This window comes from Cydia splendana, chromosome 8 (genome assembly GCF_910591565.1).
Source record: "Cydia splendana chromosome 8, ilCydSple1.2, whole genome shotgun sequence".
NCBI lineage: Eukaryota > Metazoa > Arthropoda > Insecta > Lepidoptera > Tortricidae > Cydia > Cydia splendana.
The window spans coordinates 749,952-770,436 of NC_085967.1; the positions used below are offsets into that span (position 1 = coordinate 749,952).

Sequence of the window (20,485 nt, forward strand, 5' to 3'; positions counted from 1 at the left end):
AGCTACAGCAAGTTGGATTCACATTGTTAATAGTACACTAAACAAAAGTGGTAACAGTGATAGCTCGCTTAGACTTCGTCTTTAAGTATATTATATCTATGGTTACATTCATCGTTGTTCGATGTACATTACTGCTTTTTGTTAGGCTCCTAGAGATACCATACTTTAGTTGCGTTACATTGCTACTAACATATCCATCTTGACAGATTATAGGTCATAGGTATGTACCAATCATGAGAAAATTTTCGTAAATGAATCAATACGATAAAATAGAGTAACGCGTATAGATTTCATCTTATGTATCTTACGGAATAATAGATAGGCCGATGAAATCGATTGTTGGCGATAAAAAAAATGGACAATTGGGTACTTGCCTCTACTTAAAATAAATTTTTTCACACCGTGAACGGAATAAAGCACCAGATCATTATTAGAAAAACATATATCGGATGGAAGTATAAAAAGTAGTGAGTTAACTGTGACGTCACTACACACGTGTTCATATAAATTCCATATTAGCAAATCGTTTTGACAGTTCTAAAAATAGAAGCTGATATGACTAGTAGGAAAGTATCCAATACTTAGCTCATTAACGATACATTTCCTGTGAATTAATTGATTTGTTGATTTAAAGATTTATTTATTTATTGAAGTATCGAATATCGAGTATCGAGCTATTGAATTATCGAGCTGTTGCAGTATCCAGGTATTGAATTTACTAGTTTTGAATTATCGAGCTATCGGGCCGTTGAATTATCGGATTGTTGGATGGTTGAGTTATTCAATTGGTGAGTTAATCACTTATTGAGTTATTCACTTGTTGAGTTATTCACTTGTTGAGTTATACACTTGTTGAGTTATACACTTGTTGAGTTATTCACTTGTTGAGTTATTCCCTTATTGATTTATCGATTATCGAGTTATTGAGTTATCGAGTTATTGAGTTATCGAATTATTGAGTGTTCGAATTGTTGAGTCATTGAATTATTGCATTATTTGAATCATTGACTTATTGAATTGTTGAATCATAGAGTTTATTATTGAGTTAATGTAGCAGCATTACAATTAAATGATTTTAATATGATGACTTTGATATAAGAGATAATGAAGATTGCTGTTTTAGTTTCAGATTGACATTTTACGAGCACTCTATATCGAATTGACGGCAGGGTTGAACGTGTTTGTACTTACGAGAACTGGATTGGTTGTAAACTACTAGAACAGGATCACCACAATTAAACCGAGATCGAGGAGAATTGATGGGCCAATTGGAATCAGAATGCCGTAGGACAACTGCTAGAGGAATGGTGACTGGTACAAAGATCAAGAAGTATGATGCTGAGTCAACCAAATTATGCGTGTATGTACGATGGGATTTCATTAGCAGCAGATATTGATGTCTAATATCAGTAGCATTAGAGATGACTATTGATATTTGAAACTGATTTAGCATTAGAGATGACTAAATTGAAGAATATCAGTAGCATTAGAGATGACTATTGATATCTGAATATGATTTAGCATTAGAGATGACTAAATTAAAGAATATCAGTGGCATTAGAGATGACTGTTGATATTTAAATATGATTAGCAATTACAGATGACTACTAAGGGTAACATTCCATTTCTGACCGCAGCTGCCACTACTAGTGCGAACGCCAGTGCGGTCGGCCGGTCACCGTGTCGGCGTTGTTGTCAATTTCCACAGTAAAATGAATGGTACCTGTCGTTGGAAATGGACTGTCGCCTTAATGATTAAATTGTAGCTGGTGATGACTATTTGTGTTCAAGTTGAATAATATCTTGTACATTAGAGATGACTATTAATGTAACGTTTCCAACCATTCGAGATGACGACTCATATATTTAGTATATATTATGTTGTAAAATATTAAGTCAAGAGATTAAATACCTACGTAATGAGATTAATGTTAATTTATACTGTTAATCAATACGAAAACGAGGGGACTCGTTTCGGAAAGGACAGCCGACTGTAACAACCACGGCAGACTACCCACATCTTAAGTAATTATTTCTGATTTATTTCATTTTTATTAAATTTTGCGGGTACTGCAACATTGCCAGAATCAGGTATAAAACGCGGCCCTCCTACCCGGAGCAGTCAGTCATCACCGTCGATTGAAACTGTAAACACTTAAAGTGAAGTTGAAGTTAGAATAAATCGTATTATTCGTGAGAATAAAGTCAAGTGCTATATTATGAAGTTGTTTTTGTGTTTATCCCTGTGGAGGTTTCACAAATATAGGCCAAATGTATGGCGCCATCTTTTCGAGAGGCAGCCAATGAAAATTAAATAATAATGTTTCCATATTCATATTCATATAAATGGATATTATGAGGAATAAATTTATATATGGACTTTCTTTAGTTGAGCATCTAAATTCAAACTGGTTTTCCAACGGTTGTTTTACTTGTAGGTATAAAGGTAAGTTGATGATGCTAAAAAAAAACAACGGGTTCAGTCTGGTTCTTTTATTTGTAAAAAAAACAATAATTATAAATAATACAGTCCGCACATGCTTATTGCTCGGGAAAAGGCGACGTCTTCCGGAGCAAGAAGCAACGCCCGCGCACGCCGATGCCTATAAACAGTGTACATTGCTCCGTTGACATAAGGAGCAATATTGTGTACATATTTATGGTCTGCCTCGCGCCTGCGCGGGCAGAACATGATCGGTCTCCCGCTCGCCGAAACATCATGAAAGATCGAATCTAGAGAGTTTTTGTTAAAGAAAACGTTTCATCTTTCTTGAAGTGGATAACCTAATAGAGTTCAAATTGATGAGTCAAGGTTTTTCGAATCGACTAGTTATTGCAATACGTCCTTAACAAAACAGCATTCGACTTGTGTTTTTTGAGTCAGCCCTCCAAAAGTTAGGCAAAGTTTTTCACCAGTACGTTAACCGAATTTGAGGCAACATTCTGTTGATGTTTCATTACGTTATGTAGGTACTCGAATTCCATAGATCCGGTCTGACACGATGATACACCTTACACTAGCATTGAGCCATCCTTCCAGCAATCCCACTTCGACACCGACACAGAGTGCATTAAATAAAAACTATGTGCAATCACATTCATTCTAAACCATCTAGGTCTTACAATATTTCATAAGGTTGATTATATAATATCAAATTCGATTTGTACCAAATATAGTCCCGTGTCGCCTCGCTCTACTGGCTTTCCACTGAGGGAACTAAAACTAAGCCCGGAATGTCCATTCGAGGTTTGTCATGTTCTTTAATGCTAGCAGTAATGGCAACGTGGCGCGATGCCGCGCAGTCACAGGTTGACTAGCTTGGTTGCTTACCTATCATCACTTACTAACTCGCTCTCACTAACAAATAAATAACTTACGCTAACGAAGAGAAGCTAGACTACAGCCCTCACGTTTGACACATCGCCGCGTCCTCGCGCCCTAACTCTACGTTATAAATAATTTGTCCAGCTAATACACATAAAATTCAGCCGGATACCCCGGCCGTCTACTTACATACGACTCGGCGGAAATTGTTCCCGCCCGAGAGAATTGACAAAGAATAATTAATCCTTCTGACAAGGTTTTCGTATATAGTCCTATTAATCTAGTAGTCTCTACATTAACTTAGAGTTTCAAGAACGAAACTTACTCTAGAAATGCGATAAGCTGAGGTTCCATCGATCGACGTGCGCGCAGCTCACTGCGCCGCGGTAGTTGACGCGTCTGCCCCCAAGGTCACATCGGCTGTTGTAGCCGACTCTTCAGATGACAAAGCACTTTCTGTGATCGCAACTGTAGAAGGCGTCGTCTCGCCAGATGTAACTGCATCTGAAGAAGCAGTCGCAAGAGTTTGCTCAGTTGAAGCTTCAGAAAGGGGCTTATCGTTATTCTTCTTCATCACGACTTTCGTCGGTCGCCTGTTGATCGTTGGGACGTAAGACTGAGAGATAATTTCGATGTCTTTTTTGTCAGTTTCGTTCTTAGGCATGGAGTCAGAAACATTGTCGATGATGGGCCTGCGCGTAGTCGGCTCCACCTTGTCGTGCGGCGGCGGCGCGTCAGCAATGCTGTCTGTATCTTCACCCTCTATTTCTACCACCTTCTGCTTATTAACTGGAAGCTGACTCTTAGTTTTCAAGGGGATCTCCGTGATGGAGTTATGGTTGAAGTTACTATTTTTGCTCTTGTATCCAGCGTTGACTGGCATCAATTCCTCTGAGTCAGAGAAGCTGTTAGTTGTAGTGGTTCGGAGCAATGTGCTCGGCTCGTCGGTGTGGCCGCTGATGGAAGCCACATCTCCTACCAAGTCTCGCAGATCAGTTAGTACGTTGCCCTGTATTCTATGCGATGAGTCAATAATAGCTGCATTATTTACTTTTTGCGTTGGAGAAATTTTAATAACTTCTACAGAATCAGTACTACTTTCCGAAGATCCGAACGAAGTAAGAACGAATTCCGTGGTTTCTACATTCTCAAACGAGCTACTTCCAGGGGTAGAAGGAGTGGTCCGAGTCGTCTTAGCAACGGTAACCTTCTCGGTCTCAGTTGTTGCCTTGGCTGTTGTTATTTCAACTATAAATGGAGTTTCAGTTGAAGGGCTTTTATCTTTTAAAGAGCTTTCCGAGGAGTCATGGGGGTTTTGGTCACTGGTCTCAATCGGCAATGAGCTGAACTCAGTTTGAGCAGTGATCTCAGTCGGATTATTGAATTTAGTAACAGTACCTGTAGTTAATTCTTCTGGGGCTTTTGGTGTGCTGGTGATTATTTCTGAAACATCTGTTATTCTCTGAGTAGTTTGAGTGGTTGTATCAAAGGGAGTGTTCGTTACCTCACTAGACCTGGGTACAACTTTATTCTTCAATGTGGAAAGTGGTGAAATGGTAGTCTCATCTACTATTTTAAATGCTGGTTCAGTTGTAGTAGAGGTCACGATTTGAATAGATTGAGTAATTCCTGGTTGAGTTGTAGTAGATGTCACAGTCTGAGTAGATTGATTAGTATCAAAAGGAGTATTTGTTACTTCGCCAGTCCTAGGTATAATTATCTCCTTTGAAATAGTAGCAGCAGCAGTTTCGTCTACTATTTTACTAACTGGTCCATTGGTAGTGGAGGCAACAGTTTGAGTATTTTGAGTGGTATCAATCGAAGTGGTCGTTACCTCACTAGATCTAAGTAGGTATTTGTTTTTTAATACTTTTTGAGGAGTAGTAGTAGTCTCATCTAGTTTTATTAGTGGGCCAGTGGTAGTCGACGTGACTCTTTGAGTAGTAACGAAGGGTGCACTCGTTTCTTCATTAAACTTTGGTAAGATCGTCTCCTTTACGATTAGTGAACCAGCAGTAGTCTCATCTACTAACTTAGCTCCAGTAGTAGTTGAAGTAGCGATGTAAAGAGGTTCTTCGAAGGCTGTCACTGGCTCTTCAAGGTCGTCTAATTCGCCGCTTATATCTTCTGGCACTGAGGATGGCACTTTCAGTATTTCAGGCGGAATTGCTGACCAAGGGTTAAGCATCGGACTACCTTTTATTAAGGATTCACTTTGCGGTGTAGTTGATGTTAATACATATACTGTTGTTTCAATTTCTGGAGTCTTAGTAATTATAGTGCTTGTTTCAGTCGCTGGTTTTTTAGTGGTTGTAGTAGTGGTAGAAGTGTCTAGTATATACCTAACTGTAGTCGTGGGAGTGTCTTTCGGTATAAACGTCGTGGATGTAGGTGGTAGTGTACTGGCTATATGTTGTTCTCCGTGCACGTTTGTGTTATCACCATCCGCATTTTGTTCAGATATTTCATCTTCATGAGTTCCTACTGGGGATAAGTCATCAGGAATCGGAGGGAAAGCGGGGTTGTGATCGAAAAGAGACGTGTCTTCTTCTTCAATGATAGCAACTCTGGTTGTGCTGGCTGCTGGAATAGTATCAGGTGTAATCGGAGGCACTCCCATAGTAGCAATGATCGTGGGGATATGCGATGGATAGATTTCGCTGTTGATGGAATCCTGCGTCGACAGACTAATTTTTGATGGAAGCAAATCCTCTGTACTCTTAGCCTCAATGATCTTTTCCACTGGTTTTGAAGGCTGTTCTGTAGGCAGTGGTGAAATTAATTCGATGGCAACAGATTCCTTCTGTTTGGGTGATAGTTCAGCGCTGCTAGTCACGGTTTTGTCCGGAATGGCTTCACGTGGGATGAGCGGTGACTTGGATGAAGGGTACTCTGGCACCTCAATGCTCGTCGAGGGCAGGATCTCCTTGATCTTTACGTCGGTAATAACGGGAATCTCTGACACTGGCGTGATTTCTTTAATGGTGATTTCCTGCTTGATGTTTTCCTTCGGTGGAGTTGGGGCGGCGTTAGAAGCGCCAGTCGTTGCCATGTTTGAAACTGATGGTAGTAGTCCAGGAATAGCAGTGACTCCTGAAAAGAAAAAAATAATTTATATTTCAACTGCCAATTAATATTCGGCCAATGCTGGGCATAGTCCTACTCTAACACGTAAGAATGGGGAAAGCCTTGATTGATTTGAAACTTCTTAAGTGAATTTCTCATCTGGATATATGAAAGGAAATTAAACTAACTCTAATCTACTTTATCTTACTGGTATGAATCATGACACCTGAGTCCTATATTTCTACTCATTGACGACTACTAACCGTCAAGGATAAAAAAATGCAGCCAATTACTACGTGATAATGTAATGTTTATTTGGGCACAAACGGTACATGTTTGTCATAATGGCTCCTTAAAGAAAAACATAAATGAATATTACATAAACATTGAGTCTGTTGTATTGGTACAAGGTTGTTTACCTCTGAGCGGACAGTTGTCGTACTCTGGACAGCACCGGCCAGGGACCAGCCTCGGCTGGCAGTCATCTCGCACGAAGCAGGCGATGCGGCGGCAGACCACCTCCCCACCCTGGCAGTAACACACGCGGCATGGATCCTCAGGATCCACCAGCTTCTCGCCGTTGCCGTACACGCGGCCCTCTTGCTCGCACTCTGAAAAACGACGGAAATATCGTTGAACACTGAAGTTATAGTCATAGTCATAGTCATAGTCATTTATTTATAATATTTTAAATATTACACACACGTTCATGTTATTATTATTATTGTTTATATTATATACTGAAGTTATACGGGTACTACATAGGTACACTTGTATTTATATATATTTTTTGTATTTCGGTTTTTTCGTGAAATTTTGTGCAGTCGACGGTGGAAGTGCATGACCACTTTATGAATGAATTCCATTCCTAATGTGCCTATGCAGTTTTGCAGCTTGCTGTACACATCAACCTTGGCTTGTGCTGTTGCTTGACTTGTGTGTGTAACTGATTTGTGATTATATTTGTTCTTTGTATACTTACTTAATTTTTATAAGTGAGAACCTGTAATTGGCTCTGTAAATCTATTTTAGTTTTTAGAAATGTTTATAGCTGTTGGTTTTCCATGTTAATAAAAAAAAAGGATTATTGAGGTTCTGTATTTTGTGTCTCGTACCGGGGACCAGATTCTCTGTGAGGAGTTAATTTGTAATTCCATTTTTATCTAGGATATGGAAGTTTCCCTTTATCTCCACCTTATCTCAGTGAGTAATAGAGAGTCTAAAACGCCTCACAGGCTGTAGGATAAGGTTACGGCAGGTTTGGAGTTTTACTTACTTTTCATTCATTAATTTTACTTTGAAATTCAACAATAACTATATTTTTAACTCTGATGAAAACATCTATACCTACTTTCGTCTTACAAATTTTCATCAGCTGCCTCAGCGACCAGCGACTCAAATGTATCAGCGACCTCGGTTATTATTTATTATCTAATTTTTTAATGACACCTACCAGGGGCATACGAGCAGATGAATCGCCTGATGGTAAACGATTATAAATCGTTATCCATGGACACACGCCTAACACCAGAGGGGTTGTAAATGCGTTGCTAGCCTTAATGGCTCATAAACTAGGTACCTACTACTCATAATCGAATCAACATGTCTTACGCTCGCATGACGTAGACAGAGCAAGTGCGGCGCACGTGACTACAGTGAAACACCAATACTAACCGCACTGATACGTAGGACAGCAGTGATCCGGTCGGTGCAGCGCCTTGCAGCCCGGACGCGGCTCGCAGCGCTCCTGCGCGCACTGCACGCTGCCCGCGGCGCACGCGCAGCGCTCGCACGGCGTCGCGCCCGTGAACGTATCACCAGCCATGTACACTACGTCGCCGAGGACGCAGCTGCCTGAAACACCAAGAATAAACGATTAGAGTTGAAGCAAAGAGCAAACCAAGGATGCATTGATCAAGTAAATGAAAAAGCCAACGTCGTGTCTATCAGGTTGCCAAGGAAAAGGCAGAGTAGATAGAGAAAGTGCAAGTAAATAACTCTTTTAACCCTCCAGGACTTCGAACGCCGCTAACCGTACATATTTGTACTTATTGATTCGGTACTCATATCATAATGCTTATTACCTGTACGTTACTGACCTAAAAACATTTCGTAATATTATTTCCCTCCTCTTCATAACAATTTTTGAGATAAGTACTTATGTTAGATTTTGTGTTAAAAACGTAATATTCAAACACAAAAAAAGAATTGTAATGGCAGCTCCCAAAACTGAATTTTTATGTTACCTACTTACTATAACTACTATAAGATCAAACGTAATCTCCACTCACCTTCCTTCAATCCGACGCCTTCGCTGGTCACATTCGGAAGCGGCCCCAGCGGACCTGCAACAAATGCTTTCGTCAGTTATTGCCCCTAAATACCTCCGGGTTTACGCCATCCCCCCACTTGGTTAATCAGGCTGATGGTGGGCTTATTGTTATACATTGTACAAACGCGAGCGAGGGCGGGGACCAGAATAACATGATCTCCATTTTCATAAGAGCCATACGTGTATACAACGGCTTTCAATCATTCGCAATCGTCAATGTGATGTACGTTCAACGGCCCTTGATTTATTGACGTGTCCAAAATTTTAGCCGACTTCAAAAAAAATTGTTTTTTTTTTCTTTCATCGAAATATAAAAACTATAGGTATTAGATACTTAATAATAAGACTATACAATACGATTAACATCATAGCGAGCTGATAAAAAACTTGTTTCAATCATCAATCAAAAGTTCTGTCAAACGTCTTAAATCAATCGGGGTTGAGAACGATTACTTACTCGTAATTATTTATCAATCACAAGAAATGGTCATCGCAAATGATCGTCTTACACCCGCCTCATGCTGGTTCATGTTAAACTTCGACTCCTATTCCTATCCCATAAGTGATTGGAAGAACATCCCTGAGCCTCCAATTTGCATTGGATTTAATCAAATGCCTAAACGATTGGCGTTGATTGAACTCATTAGCGTCATTAGACCTTTTTGCGAGTTTTCGCAGCTTTATAAATTGGGCCTCAAGCGGCTAAAATGCGAAAACTTTTAGCAATTTAAAACTGCCCTAAGAGAACGAAGGAAAAATAAAATTATACTATATAGATATATTTTAGCATTGCAATCTTGCAATAATATGTAAGTATTCAGTAGGTACTTATTAAGCAAACCTAGATAAAACTGGTATTAAGCACTTCATACGTAATGAACACTTATGAACTCTTAATCCTTTGTTCAATACAGAAATAATACAGAACAATACTAATCACTCTTTCAATAAGATTTATAGTTACACATTCTGCTACACTAGTACATATATTTATTAAACATTAACATATAATAATAAATAAATAAATAAATAAATAAATATTATAGGACATTCTTACACATATTATTCTAAAGACGTAAAATAGGTATTAAAAATTATTTACACTCCAAAGCAACTTAGTTATAACTGGCATTAAGCACCGCATACGAGCTAATGAATATTACCCTTTGTTCAATACAGAAATGATACAATTCTATACTCATTTTTCTTTCAATAACATGAATAGTTATACTTTCTACTCTGCTTAGTAAACATAAACATATTATTCCATAGACGTAAAATTACCAATTACTATTTTTTACACTCCCAACAGTCTACGTGCCGTCTGATTCAACTTTCAAAACCGCGCAATAAAATTTCTATAGATGTCTACGACTTTACGATTACTATAATAATAGTAGAAACAGCTGCAAGCAGCACGCGCATCGCAAATAATATTACAATAACACAAACACCTTTAGCCTAGATTCGATGCTTTGTTGTGTTGATTATATCAACAATTAACAGTGAGAATTATAAAATGCTCCAGTTTTTAACAAGCTTTTATTAGGTCGACCTGTATGTAACTAACTTGTAATGGAATCTAAGGTAACTAATTTAACCATCTTCCAAGGATCGTAGCGTCATGAAAATTGGCAGCTGTATCAAAATCAAAATCAAAAAGTATTTATTGAACACATATTACATAATATTAGGTAGGTAGTTACCTATACATAATATGGACCCTGCAAGGGCGCAGCAATCTTATAAATAAATAACAAACTAAGTACTACAATAGTTTCATCTAAATTACATAACATTATATATATGAGATCACATTAGTGTATCGTACTCGTAAGAGCTAATTTGCTTACGTTAACCAATATTAATAACATTTATTTAATATAAAATGAAACAAAATGGTTTAAGTGCAGATACCTATACTTATTTCTAATAATAAGAATACCTCATCAAAAAATTCCTGCAGCGTGTAAAACGATTTCTCTGTTAGGTATTTATTAAGCGATCTTTTGAATAGATTTGGGTCTTTGATTTGTTTTATTGATTGGGGTATTTTATTAAAGATTTTTATACACATCATGTGTGGTCCGGAATGAAATATTTTTAAGCTAGAAGTAGGCAAGGAAAGGTAGTGATTGTGGCGAAGATTTAATGATTTTGTGTGGCGGTCTTTTGCTTGTAGAAAAAAAGAGCTGTGTAGCTTGACGAAAGTGCAAACTTCTAAAATGTATAAGGAGGTAAGTGTTAATATTCTTAGGTCTTTAAAATGTGGTCGACAACTTTCCCAATGCTTTATGTTAACTAAAGTTCAGATGCACTTTTTTTGTAAAATAAATAGGTCATTGGCATTTGTGCTATTACCCCAAAGGAGTATACCATAGCGGAGTATAGAGTGGGCGTAAGCATAATAGGCGGAAATGGCAGTTTTTAAATCGGTTGTTTTTTTTTAATTCAAATAAGGCATATGAAAATCTGGATAGTTTATTGCTAACTTTCTGAATGTGGTCTTTCCAATGAACGTTTGTATCAATTGTTAATCCTAACAAGGGAAATGTATCTGTTTGGTCCAATTTGATATTGTTGTAAGAGAAATCTATACATAACGGTTGTTTTTGATATGGTCTGAACTGCATCAATTTTGTTTTGGTAAAATTCAACTTTAAGTTATGATCGGTTAGCCAGGAATCTAGTTCAGTCAGGATATGGGTAAGGCTAGATTTCAGATTATTGTTGTCTATGCACGGAAATACTACTGAAATGTCATCTGCAAATAAGTTACTACGTGTATTAATAGAGTAGGGTAAATCGTTAATGTATATAAGGAACAGTAAGCAACCTAGCACACTACCTTGGGGAATAGACTGAGTAACATCTACTGTATTTGAGTGTATGCGCGAAATCAATCCTGTGTGGTTGTTATAATGCTCTATTTCTACGAATTGCTCTCGATTTTTGAGGTAAGAGACAAACCATTTATGTACAGTTCCTCTTACCCCAATACCGTTTAATTTCTTCAATAGAGTTCTGATGACAATACAATAATATGGTACTGTCGAACTGATCTGATGATGGAGACAGGAGGTGGCCATAGGAACTCTGTGATGAAACAACGCAACCTAATTGTGTTAGGGGTTTTAGAATTGTCTCGATGAGTATTAGTTGTCTGTCGTATGAAAAGTACAGTCAGCGATAAAATCTTGTACCAAAAATGAAATTTTTGCCAAAAACTTATTACATCGGAGCCTTTCATGGCGTTAAAGCTAGAACGGTCCGGGCCCGGGACGAGGCGCCCGACACCGTAATTTTCGATAGAAAGCACACGTGTCACCGATCACTCGACAGAAAACGAAGTGTCGGACGCCTCGGACCGGACCGTTCTAGCGAAGGTATGACTCATGCTGTTAATGTAGGAAGGTAATTATTATTATTACAATGTTTTTTGTTTTTGGATATATAATTTAAGATTCATTGTGCCAACGATCGGGCAATTGTGCAAATAATTGGGAAATTTACATTAGTCCTTAAACCAACAAGCTCTTATTCATAGAGGCGAGAGAATATCGTCACCTAGCAGTTGATCTTAAGGTCCTAGCTACTTTAGCACTTGAATCGGACACTATGAATTCAACAGTATTCCTGTCCTTTTGATTCAAAAACTGTACCGGCTATATGAATGGGTCAAACAGATCACTGTGTTATGTCTTTCCTGTAGACATACACAAGAGTTAAGGGCTATAAAGGTTAATTTTCTTATTTAACCCTTATCCACGTGAAAAGATCCTCCTTTTATTGAAAGAACTATGATAAAATCATTACTTACATGCCCACAAGCTGTTAACTATTGCCCACAGGAGAGAAAACTAGGGTGTTATCGCGAACAGTACATTTTTCTCTCCTGTGGGCAATAGTTAACAGCTTGTGGGCATGTAAGCAATGATTTTATCATGGTTCTCTACTAACTCTTGTGTATGTCTACAGGAAAGACATAACACAGTGATCTGTTTGACCCGAATACGTCATGGTACCTAAAGATCACAGTACCTGCGACAACAAATGCCATCAAAATTGATCTCGATTCTCGCAAATTATTCACCTTTCCGGTGCAATATAATCATAATCGTTTATGGCAACCATGTTATCATAAGATTTGAATTGAATTAATGTACCTAAATTAAATCAACTATCATAAATCATAAGTTATTAAAACCCCAACACGTCCAGAATGATTGAACAGCTTACCGTAATTCTAACCTCAGTCGCGTTTATCGGCAATTTGTCAAATCGCTTGAAAGTGTCGGCGCAAACCACACTAAGCATAAACGTAGAAGTAAATTATTTATAACACCATCCTATTATCTACCTTATGTGATTAGAAGAAGGTATAATTCTGAATGGGTGTTTGCATGTGGTTAGTGCAGATTATGCATAGTGGAGGAATCGCTAGCGCAATGCGAATGCGCGTTATGTCATCGGCGCACGCGCCGGCGCCGCCGCGCGCCCCGAATGTCAGTCGACCATGTTATACTACATGCTAATGCAGCACGGGAGCGTTACAAAAGCTTGTCGCTTACGGACGCAATTTTTGTAGACTTCTTAAAAAGTAAAGATATCTTGGCTTAAAAAATGTATAACGTCAAGAAATTACTGTTGGTGAAATAAAGATAATCTGAAAAACTACCGAATGTAGAGTTTCTTTACAACATTTCTAGACTTGTAATAAAATCACAGGTTATAGGACGGTGTTAAAATCAAAACACGTTATAAAATTTCATTATAGAGTATTATAGAATAGTAACTAACAAGGCGAAAGGGACTGGCCGTAACCGCTTTCAGTGTGCCACCGGCCGCTTTACTTGCACTTGGTATGCCAACGATAAACCACCTACCTACTTTATTTGCAAATTACGCGCCGTACAAAGTAAAAGTAAAGTACCGCCGAAACTCGAGCCTTGGATCCTCGCGCTTGGCATTCTTGATGTACATACAGTAAATAACTTTACATAAATTAATGTTACATTTCATAACTTCACTAAGTTCAACAAAGCATGCCGATGTAAAACGTAGCTAGTATAGCATTTGGTCAAACATTTACTTTTACGAGTAATAATAATTATTTAAAATGTTAATGAATTCAACAGTATTAATTGGTGATAAAATTAAACAAACTAGAATAAAATGTTTGAAATTTAGACTCCGATAACTTCATAATACCTATACATATATTTTAACTCGGATCGGACCGCACTATGCTATAAATAAAATTGGCTATTAACTGCACGATTCGAACTTTAAGATACGTCAATTAATAGATATGAATTAGATATGTCAGTGTCAAAAGTGACGTTTTTGTTTGAAGAAAAGTTACATTTGACACTGACATATCTAATCCATATCGTTTCTAGATCTATTAATTGACGTATCTTAAAGTCCGAATCTGGTCGTAAGATCTGTGTAGACTAAGGTTCCTGCTTTCATATCCGCAAATTATGACATGAGGGAAGTAAATTTAATGGTAATGAAAGTTGGAGGTAGCCTTAAGCACTAGTACTGATACTACTTACTCGTAGTATCACTGCGTAAATTATCTGTTTCTATGTATAGACAGAGATATAGCGCGTTTTTTCATTCCCCACTTTAACGTACCATACTAATTGCCATCTCCCTAAGTAAGCGTTTGAAAGCGAAACGGTATTCATTCATCAAAAATCACGGAGGAGAAAAAACAGGGAATTTGCCAGCAACATCAATCAGGGTGGAACAATGAAAGCTCCCTGGGGAACCCCGATAAGCGTGTCATCGTGATAAGTGCTTATTGCTTTGTTTAAACCAAAATTCTTACGTTAGAAAAAAGAATCATAAATAATTTTTCACAAACTGTCCTACTCCCACAGTAAGTAAGTAAAGTACAATAAGAATTATGTTGTGAGTAGATACTTACCAGGTTCATACACATTTTTTAGCAAATTCTTTCACGTCTTTCCTGTAGACATCTCAAATTTAAGGGAACCTAAACCTAATTTTTACGCGGCACTTTAACAGGTGGGTTACATTTTTTCAGTACTTGAGACTCTAATAAGAAAAACTGGATATCTAATATGTACCAGAGTCGTTAACTTTTGATTGTATTGTCCACAGAAGTGACCTTTTTCTAAAATGTGTTTGACCCACCAGCGAACATGGACGCGAAATATGAACACATTCACACTTATAAAAGAATGAAATTTGATGTAGGTATATTTAAGAACCGGGCCATCTTAGGCGCAAGTACCTTAAGCGATAGTAATCAACTTTTTACTCCACAAGTGCGCAAAGTCCCGGCATTTCATTATATTTTATCGGAAAATATGACTCCACAAAAGCGCAAAAACAACGAGCGAACCCTTCGGGAGCAAAAACACTTGGGTTTTATCAAAAGACTTGAATTAGCAGTCGTCCCGAAGCGGAGCGAGAAAGGAAAAATATTCTTTTGAGATTGTCAAAAATGTTACATTTTATAACAACTTATACAAACTGTAATAATAGGGTTCTAAACGGTTGGGTTCTTTCATGCTATTACTTGCACATTATTGGCACATTGTTGGCTTACAGAAAAAAGTTAAGATCGATTTTTTTTTCTCTGACTATAGCAAATTTTTGAATGTATCTAATAACAACATTGTCAGAAAATATGTACCTACTTAAGTCAGATATTAATAACAAATTAAACCCTGCCTAAGGTTCTTCAAAAGAAACAAGGAGCCACATCTGAGCAATAGCGACCCAAATATTGAAAACGCAATATTCCTTTATTGCAAGTTGTTATCCCAAAGGACCAAAGCGAGCACTTTGGCTCGATGCTCAACAACGATGAATATTTTACGAGGCTCTTGGGAGCAAAGTTGGATTTTACATGTCAACACGGTTGAGTCTGTTTTTAAAATTATCAGCAGGTAGGCAGATAGGAAATTGCAGAGGTAAAGACAACCAAGTGACATCCCTTGTATGCAAAAAGTTAAAGTTAACAAACAAGAATAAGTGCGGGTAGTTCGAAAAACTCGCGCAGTTATAAGATGTTGATATCCACTTTAGCCAGTCTTTCTCCAACAATGCTATCCTCGAAACGTCAGACGTAATTTTTGAAACTTAATCATATTACGCGACAAAGTCCCGTTTTCGTATTAAAAATAATTATCTTCATAGCACCATGCAATGTAATCCCGTTGCCGGTAGTTATATTACTAATCCAAGAACATACACTTATCCCTTCAAGTGGCGCCAGCGAAAACGTGAAAAGTAGTCAAGTGGCGGGGCCCCGGTGGGTGGTCAGCGCAGATTAAGAAAATTTTACAAAATCGTCGATTTAAGCTTTTCTATGTTTGAAAGTATATTAAATCACATATTGTTAAAATCAGCGTCATATAGGCTATTTGAATATATCAATTAAATTATTCTAATGTTTATACATTTGGCCAGACCTAATCAAACTCCGGAAGAATGACAGTTTTCCAGCTTCCTTGTTAAAAATGACTACCACCATAAAACGAATTGATTAGTGGAGGTAATTGCTATTTAATTATCAAAGGAAGACTTTTATCTTTAAGATTAATTCAATAAAAGGGACCTAAGATACAATTTCTTTTACAAAACAACCTCTTAAAAAACGATACTGACGTCGGACTAGGCGGTCGCTCCCGAATCAATGGTCCTCACATACGAATTTTATACCAAGTGTTTTTGTGTTTCTTATGGTATGCTATCCTTCTCTAACTCGCTACCTAATTTTGGGCGCTAGAAGAGCGTAACTATACTTAAATGCGTTCAATTTCACCTCTAAATACGTCAACACCTCATTAACCATTCACTGGTGGATGACAGTTTACTGGTTTTCGCATCGACCATTCACGGGTTGACCGCCACTTGAAGGGTTATAGAGTGGCTATTAGTAGCCTATCTATTAGATTAAGGTCTATAAAAAACCCACTTAATAGTGCCTTCGTTACGAACTCGTACATCTAACTTAATTAAGATGGATTGAGCTTCTCTAGTTAAAACATGGCTTAGCAGAATGCTAGAGATATTCACTAAACATTTTCTATAGACCTTGTCACTGGTATAGTTTGATCCCTAGATCTGCACAAATTATACGTTGTCGGAGGTCAGAATGATTCTGCTAAAATAATAAGTCATTGTAAATAATAGGGCTAGAGTGGATCTATATCTTTGAAGATAGCACAGCGCTAAGTAATTACTTACATAAAATATACTTACTAGATAAGATTTCAGGCAGTCAGGCTTTACCTAATATAATGGTAAAGCCTGACAAGATTCTATTTGGCCCAGAGATAGTGTCGCTAAAAGCAGCGTATTTATATGGCATTATGTTTGGAAATATTTCTTGGCATTTTTGTGTGATAAAATCATTTATAATTGCAAAACATTTTTTTTTGTATAGTAGACATTCCATGCCTTTAAATGTATGTTGCCAAAGGACTCCGTAAATAGATTAGTATAGGTACCTAATACCGAAATTCCGCAACATGGCAAAAGCTAAATAGAATCTTGCCAAGCTTTACCTACGAAGGTTCCTTTTATAAGAAACGATTTTCTGTTTCAATATATTAGAAAGTTGGATCATAAAGATTTTATGAGTCTTATTTTAGCTTAATGGGCCTTTATCGTTTCCATTTACATTTATTTCTCCTGACGTTTCGAATGGGATGCTATTTTCTTAGACGCAGGAAGACCGACGGGTTTTCACGAGTTAAGGTGATAGTCCATTTCCAACCGCAGCTGCACTACTGTCAATTTTAATATGGAAATTGACAGTAACAGCGACGCGTTCAGTACCAGTAGTGCAGCTGCGGTCAGAAATGGAATGTTACCCTAAATTGTAGCCGACCAAGTTTTGAACATATTAATTGTAATAAAAAGGAGGACATTTTAATAAGAACAAGTTATACCAGCTTATAGTTCAGGAAAAAGCAAGACAGGAAAATTGTCGGTGTAAAGGCATCTTTAAGAAATTTCTAATAAAAATAAAATCAGAAACATGATTCCAAAAAACTAAGAAAATGAATCACATACATACAGAAGTTTAATTTAATTTAATATTTATTTTGGTTACCCCAAGAGTACTTTATAAAATTACCTGAGGTTCATCCGTTCTAATAATAAGTCTAAATCAATGTACCAATTGCATTATCCCAGCCAAATTTCCTCCCTTATTTTATTCTCACGATTCTTCATGAGACGGCAGTTAAAATTAATATAAATCAAAGAACTGAGGCCAAACAACTGAAAAAAAGGCGAAGGACTTAGCGAGGACTGTAAGTAGCCCGAGGAGTGTAAATACTTTAGAGGTTCTCGCTTTCAGACCTCGGACAAAGGGGATTGCTTAATTAGAGGCCTTAAATTAACAGGGACGCATAATGCCTAGTGATATGCGGGTCCTGCCATCAATTAGGTACCATTTATTAAACGAGACCGGAATTTTTATCAGTATTAATGTTTTACAATTAAGTAGCTGATAGGTTTTGAGTTGTAGGCTTAATTTTAAAATGATTACTGTAAATTATTAACTGAAATAGTTGTCAAATATAGTTACTAAAGAAAACTATAAGAGCTAGATCTATTTGAAATAATTTCGTTTGACTAAGTAGGTAAATAATTATTAAAATATTTGGAAAAACGTTTGAGTAGAGAAATCGATTTCCTCGTTCTGTACTAAAACCTGGAACTTAATAATCCTAGGTGCTATAGTTTTCTATGTATGTTATAGGTACGTTTAGTATAAATACTTACATCCGGGAAGTTTATACAAGTAACTGTAAACTACAAATGAGTTTATAAATAAATAGCATCAGCGCCGTGAGATTGAACGATGAGTCAAGATCAAGACTGTCGAGGCAACTCTAACAAAGACAATTGGATGATATAGACAATCAATTGCAAAAAAATCTGCGTAGATATATCGTTAGTTAGTACCATTTAGTATGCTTGTTATGGCTTGTTGTTTGTGGGGTAGAGGGTTAGAGGGGTTTTATAACTAGTGCTTAACGCCTTCCTACGCTGTACGATATATTTGGTCTCACTTCAGGAGGCGTTTTTACAAAATAATTGTTAATTAGATCTTTCTCTTTGACATTGTACTCCCTTACATCTCTGTCGTAAGTAGTCAATTTCAATTTAATTTATTCAATTATAATAATTACATAGTTGTAATTAGCAATTATAATTATGAATTATTAAAGTAGGTATAACCTGATGTCAGCGCATCAGTGTTGAGAAACTATGTTTACTGAAATAAGCGGAATAAAAATGATTAACAACTATGGATATTGCTAGTCTTTACTACGTACGTGTCTCTTACTTAAGATAAGTAATCAACGATACCTCACCTCACATTGTTTCACATAATTGTCGTTTACACGTTTAAACTAGAAATTACCATAATTAAGGTAACCCAAGAACAAATGACGATTCAATCTATCTACGAGGGGTCTTGTAATATAGACCTACTGTATTATTTTAAAGAAAAGAAATGCAGACACGGCATAAGTGTTCACCATAGGACCAAGTTTAATGTTCTTTTGAATATGGTCAGGGTATATTAAGTTCGACATCAATGGTGTATTTACATTTGGCATCTGTTTCCACTGCAATAACTCCATACGTAAACGTGTAGGTACATATTTCATTATTTATACACAATAACCACTTTGAAGTTAAAAATCACTGTCAAACAGCACCGCTTACCTAGCAATGCACCGAAGAAGTTTCTTAAGTTGCGAAACTTCTATGAAGAATATTCTCTGGAACTTAAATTTAATAAACAATCTAATCGTGTCAAGACCGACGTAGACACATGCCATTTTAAATATTTCGCCTGCCCGCTTTACTGTTATGTGGCGTGTAATATTATATATTACACAAAACGTTAAAGTTCTCATGGGAACATTCTCACAGAGAACTTTCTAAGTTTCTTTCATGTAATTTCTCTGAAATTTCCGAGAACATTTCTGCAATTTCTGCAATTTGTACATTGCTACGCTTACCTACTTGAACTGCAAGACTCTCCTGTCTTATGAGTTCGGTCGAATTATGTTTAAACTTTGAACCTTTCGCTGTTGATGATAGATAGATAGGCGAAGAGATTATAAGTAAAAGTCAGCATCAGAAGTAGCGTATCAAGCTACGCGTCAATAGTATCTACCATCCTCTAAAAACTTAAAAAACAGAGATGTCTCTATATCACTACACCTTAAAACAAAGTCCCCCGCCGCGTCCGTCTGTTCGTGTGTATGTATGTTCGCGATAAACCCAAAAAGTATACTGGATGGATTTTCACGCGGTTTCACCTATCTTGTGGAAGATTTAAATATATAATTTGAAAAGATTTTGTGTAACCCGTGCGAAGCCGGGACGGGTCGCTAGTGAAGAATAACTATAGATTGTGACAGATACTTTTGAAAGTAAACTGTAGAGACAAATCTTTCTTTGGCAAAGTATTCCAGGGTGGCAGATACTTTTGGCGCGTTGTTTCATCCACTACGATTGATGCTGACTGTACAATTGTACATAGCTGATAGCAGAGCTGAGCAAGCATGATGGGAAACGTGACTCAATGCAGGAAACCAGTTTCATTGATAACACCGGTTTGATAAATCGCGTGACATAGGTAAACTAAGTGGACCTATAGAAAAAAGAGTAGGTAGAGTAATCCTTTTTTAAATAGAAGTTTATCCTTTTTGGCATTAATTAAACAAATAGAGTCAATCGGAAAA

General features: G+C 37.2%; 1 protein-coding gene across 1 annotated transcript in view; it reads right to left on the reverse strand.

Annotated features, from left to right (window-relative positions):
- Positions 1 to 2,478: 2,478 nt before the first annotated feature.
- LOC134792599 (mucin-2-like) overlaps positions 2,479 to 20,485 on the reverse strand; it is a 91,426-nt gene continuing 73,419 nt past the window's right edge. The window contains exons 3-6 of the mRNA XM_063763829.1: positions 8,683 to 8,736; positions 8,066 to 8,245; positions 6,811 to 7,002; positions 2,479 to 6,418 (exon numbers count right to left, since the gene is read on the reverse strand). Coding sequence (XP_063619899.1) covers positions 3,699 to 6,418; positions 6,811 to 7,002; positions 8,066 to 8,245; positions 8,683 to 8,736 — 3,146 coding nt within the window. The 3' untranslated portion in view covers positions 2,479 to 3,698. The remainder of the gene's footprint in view (positions 6,419 to 6,810; positions 7,003 to 8,065; positions 8,246 to 8,682; positions 8,737 to 20,485) is intronic.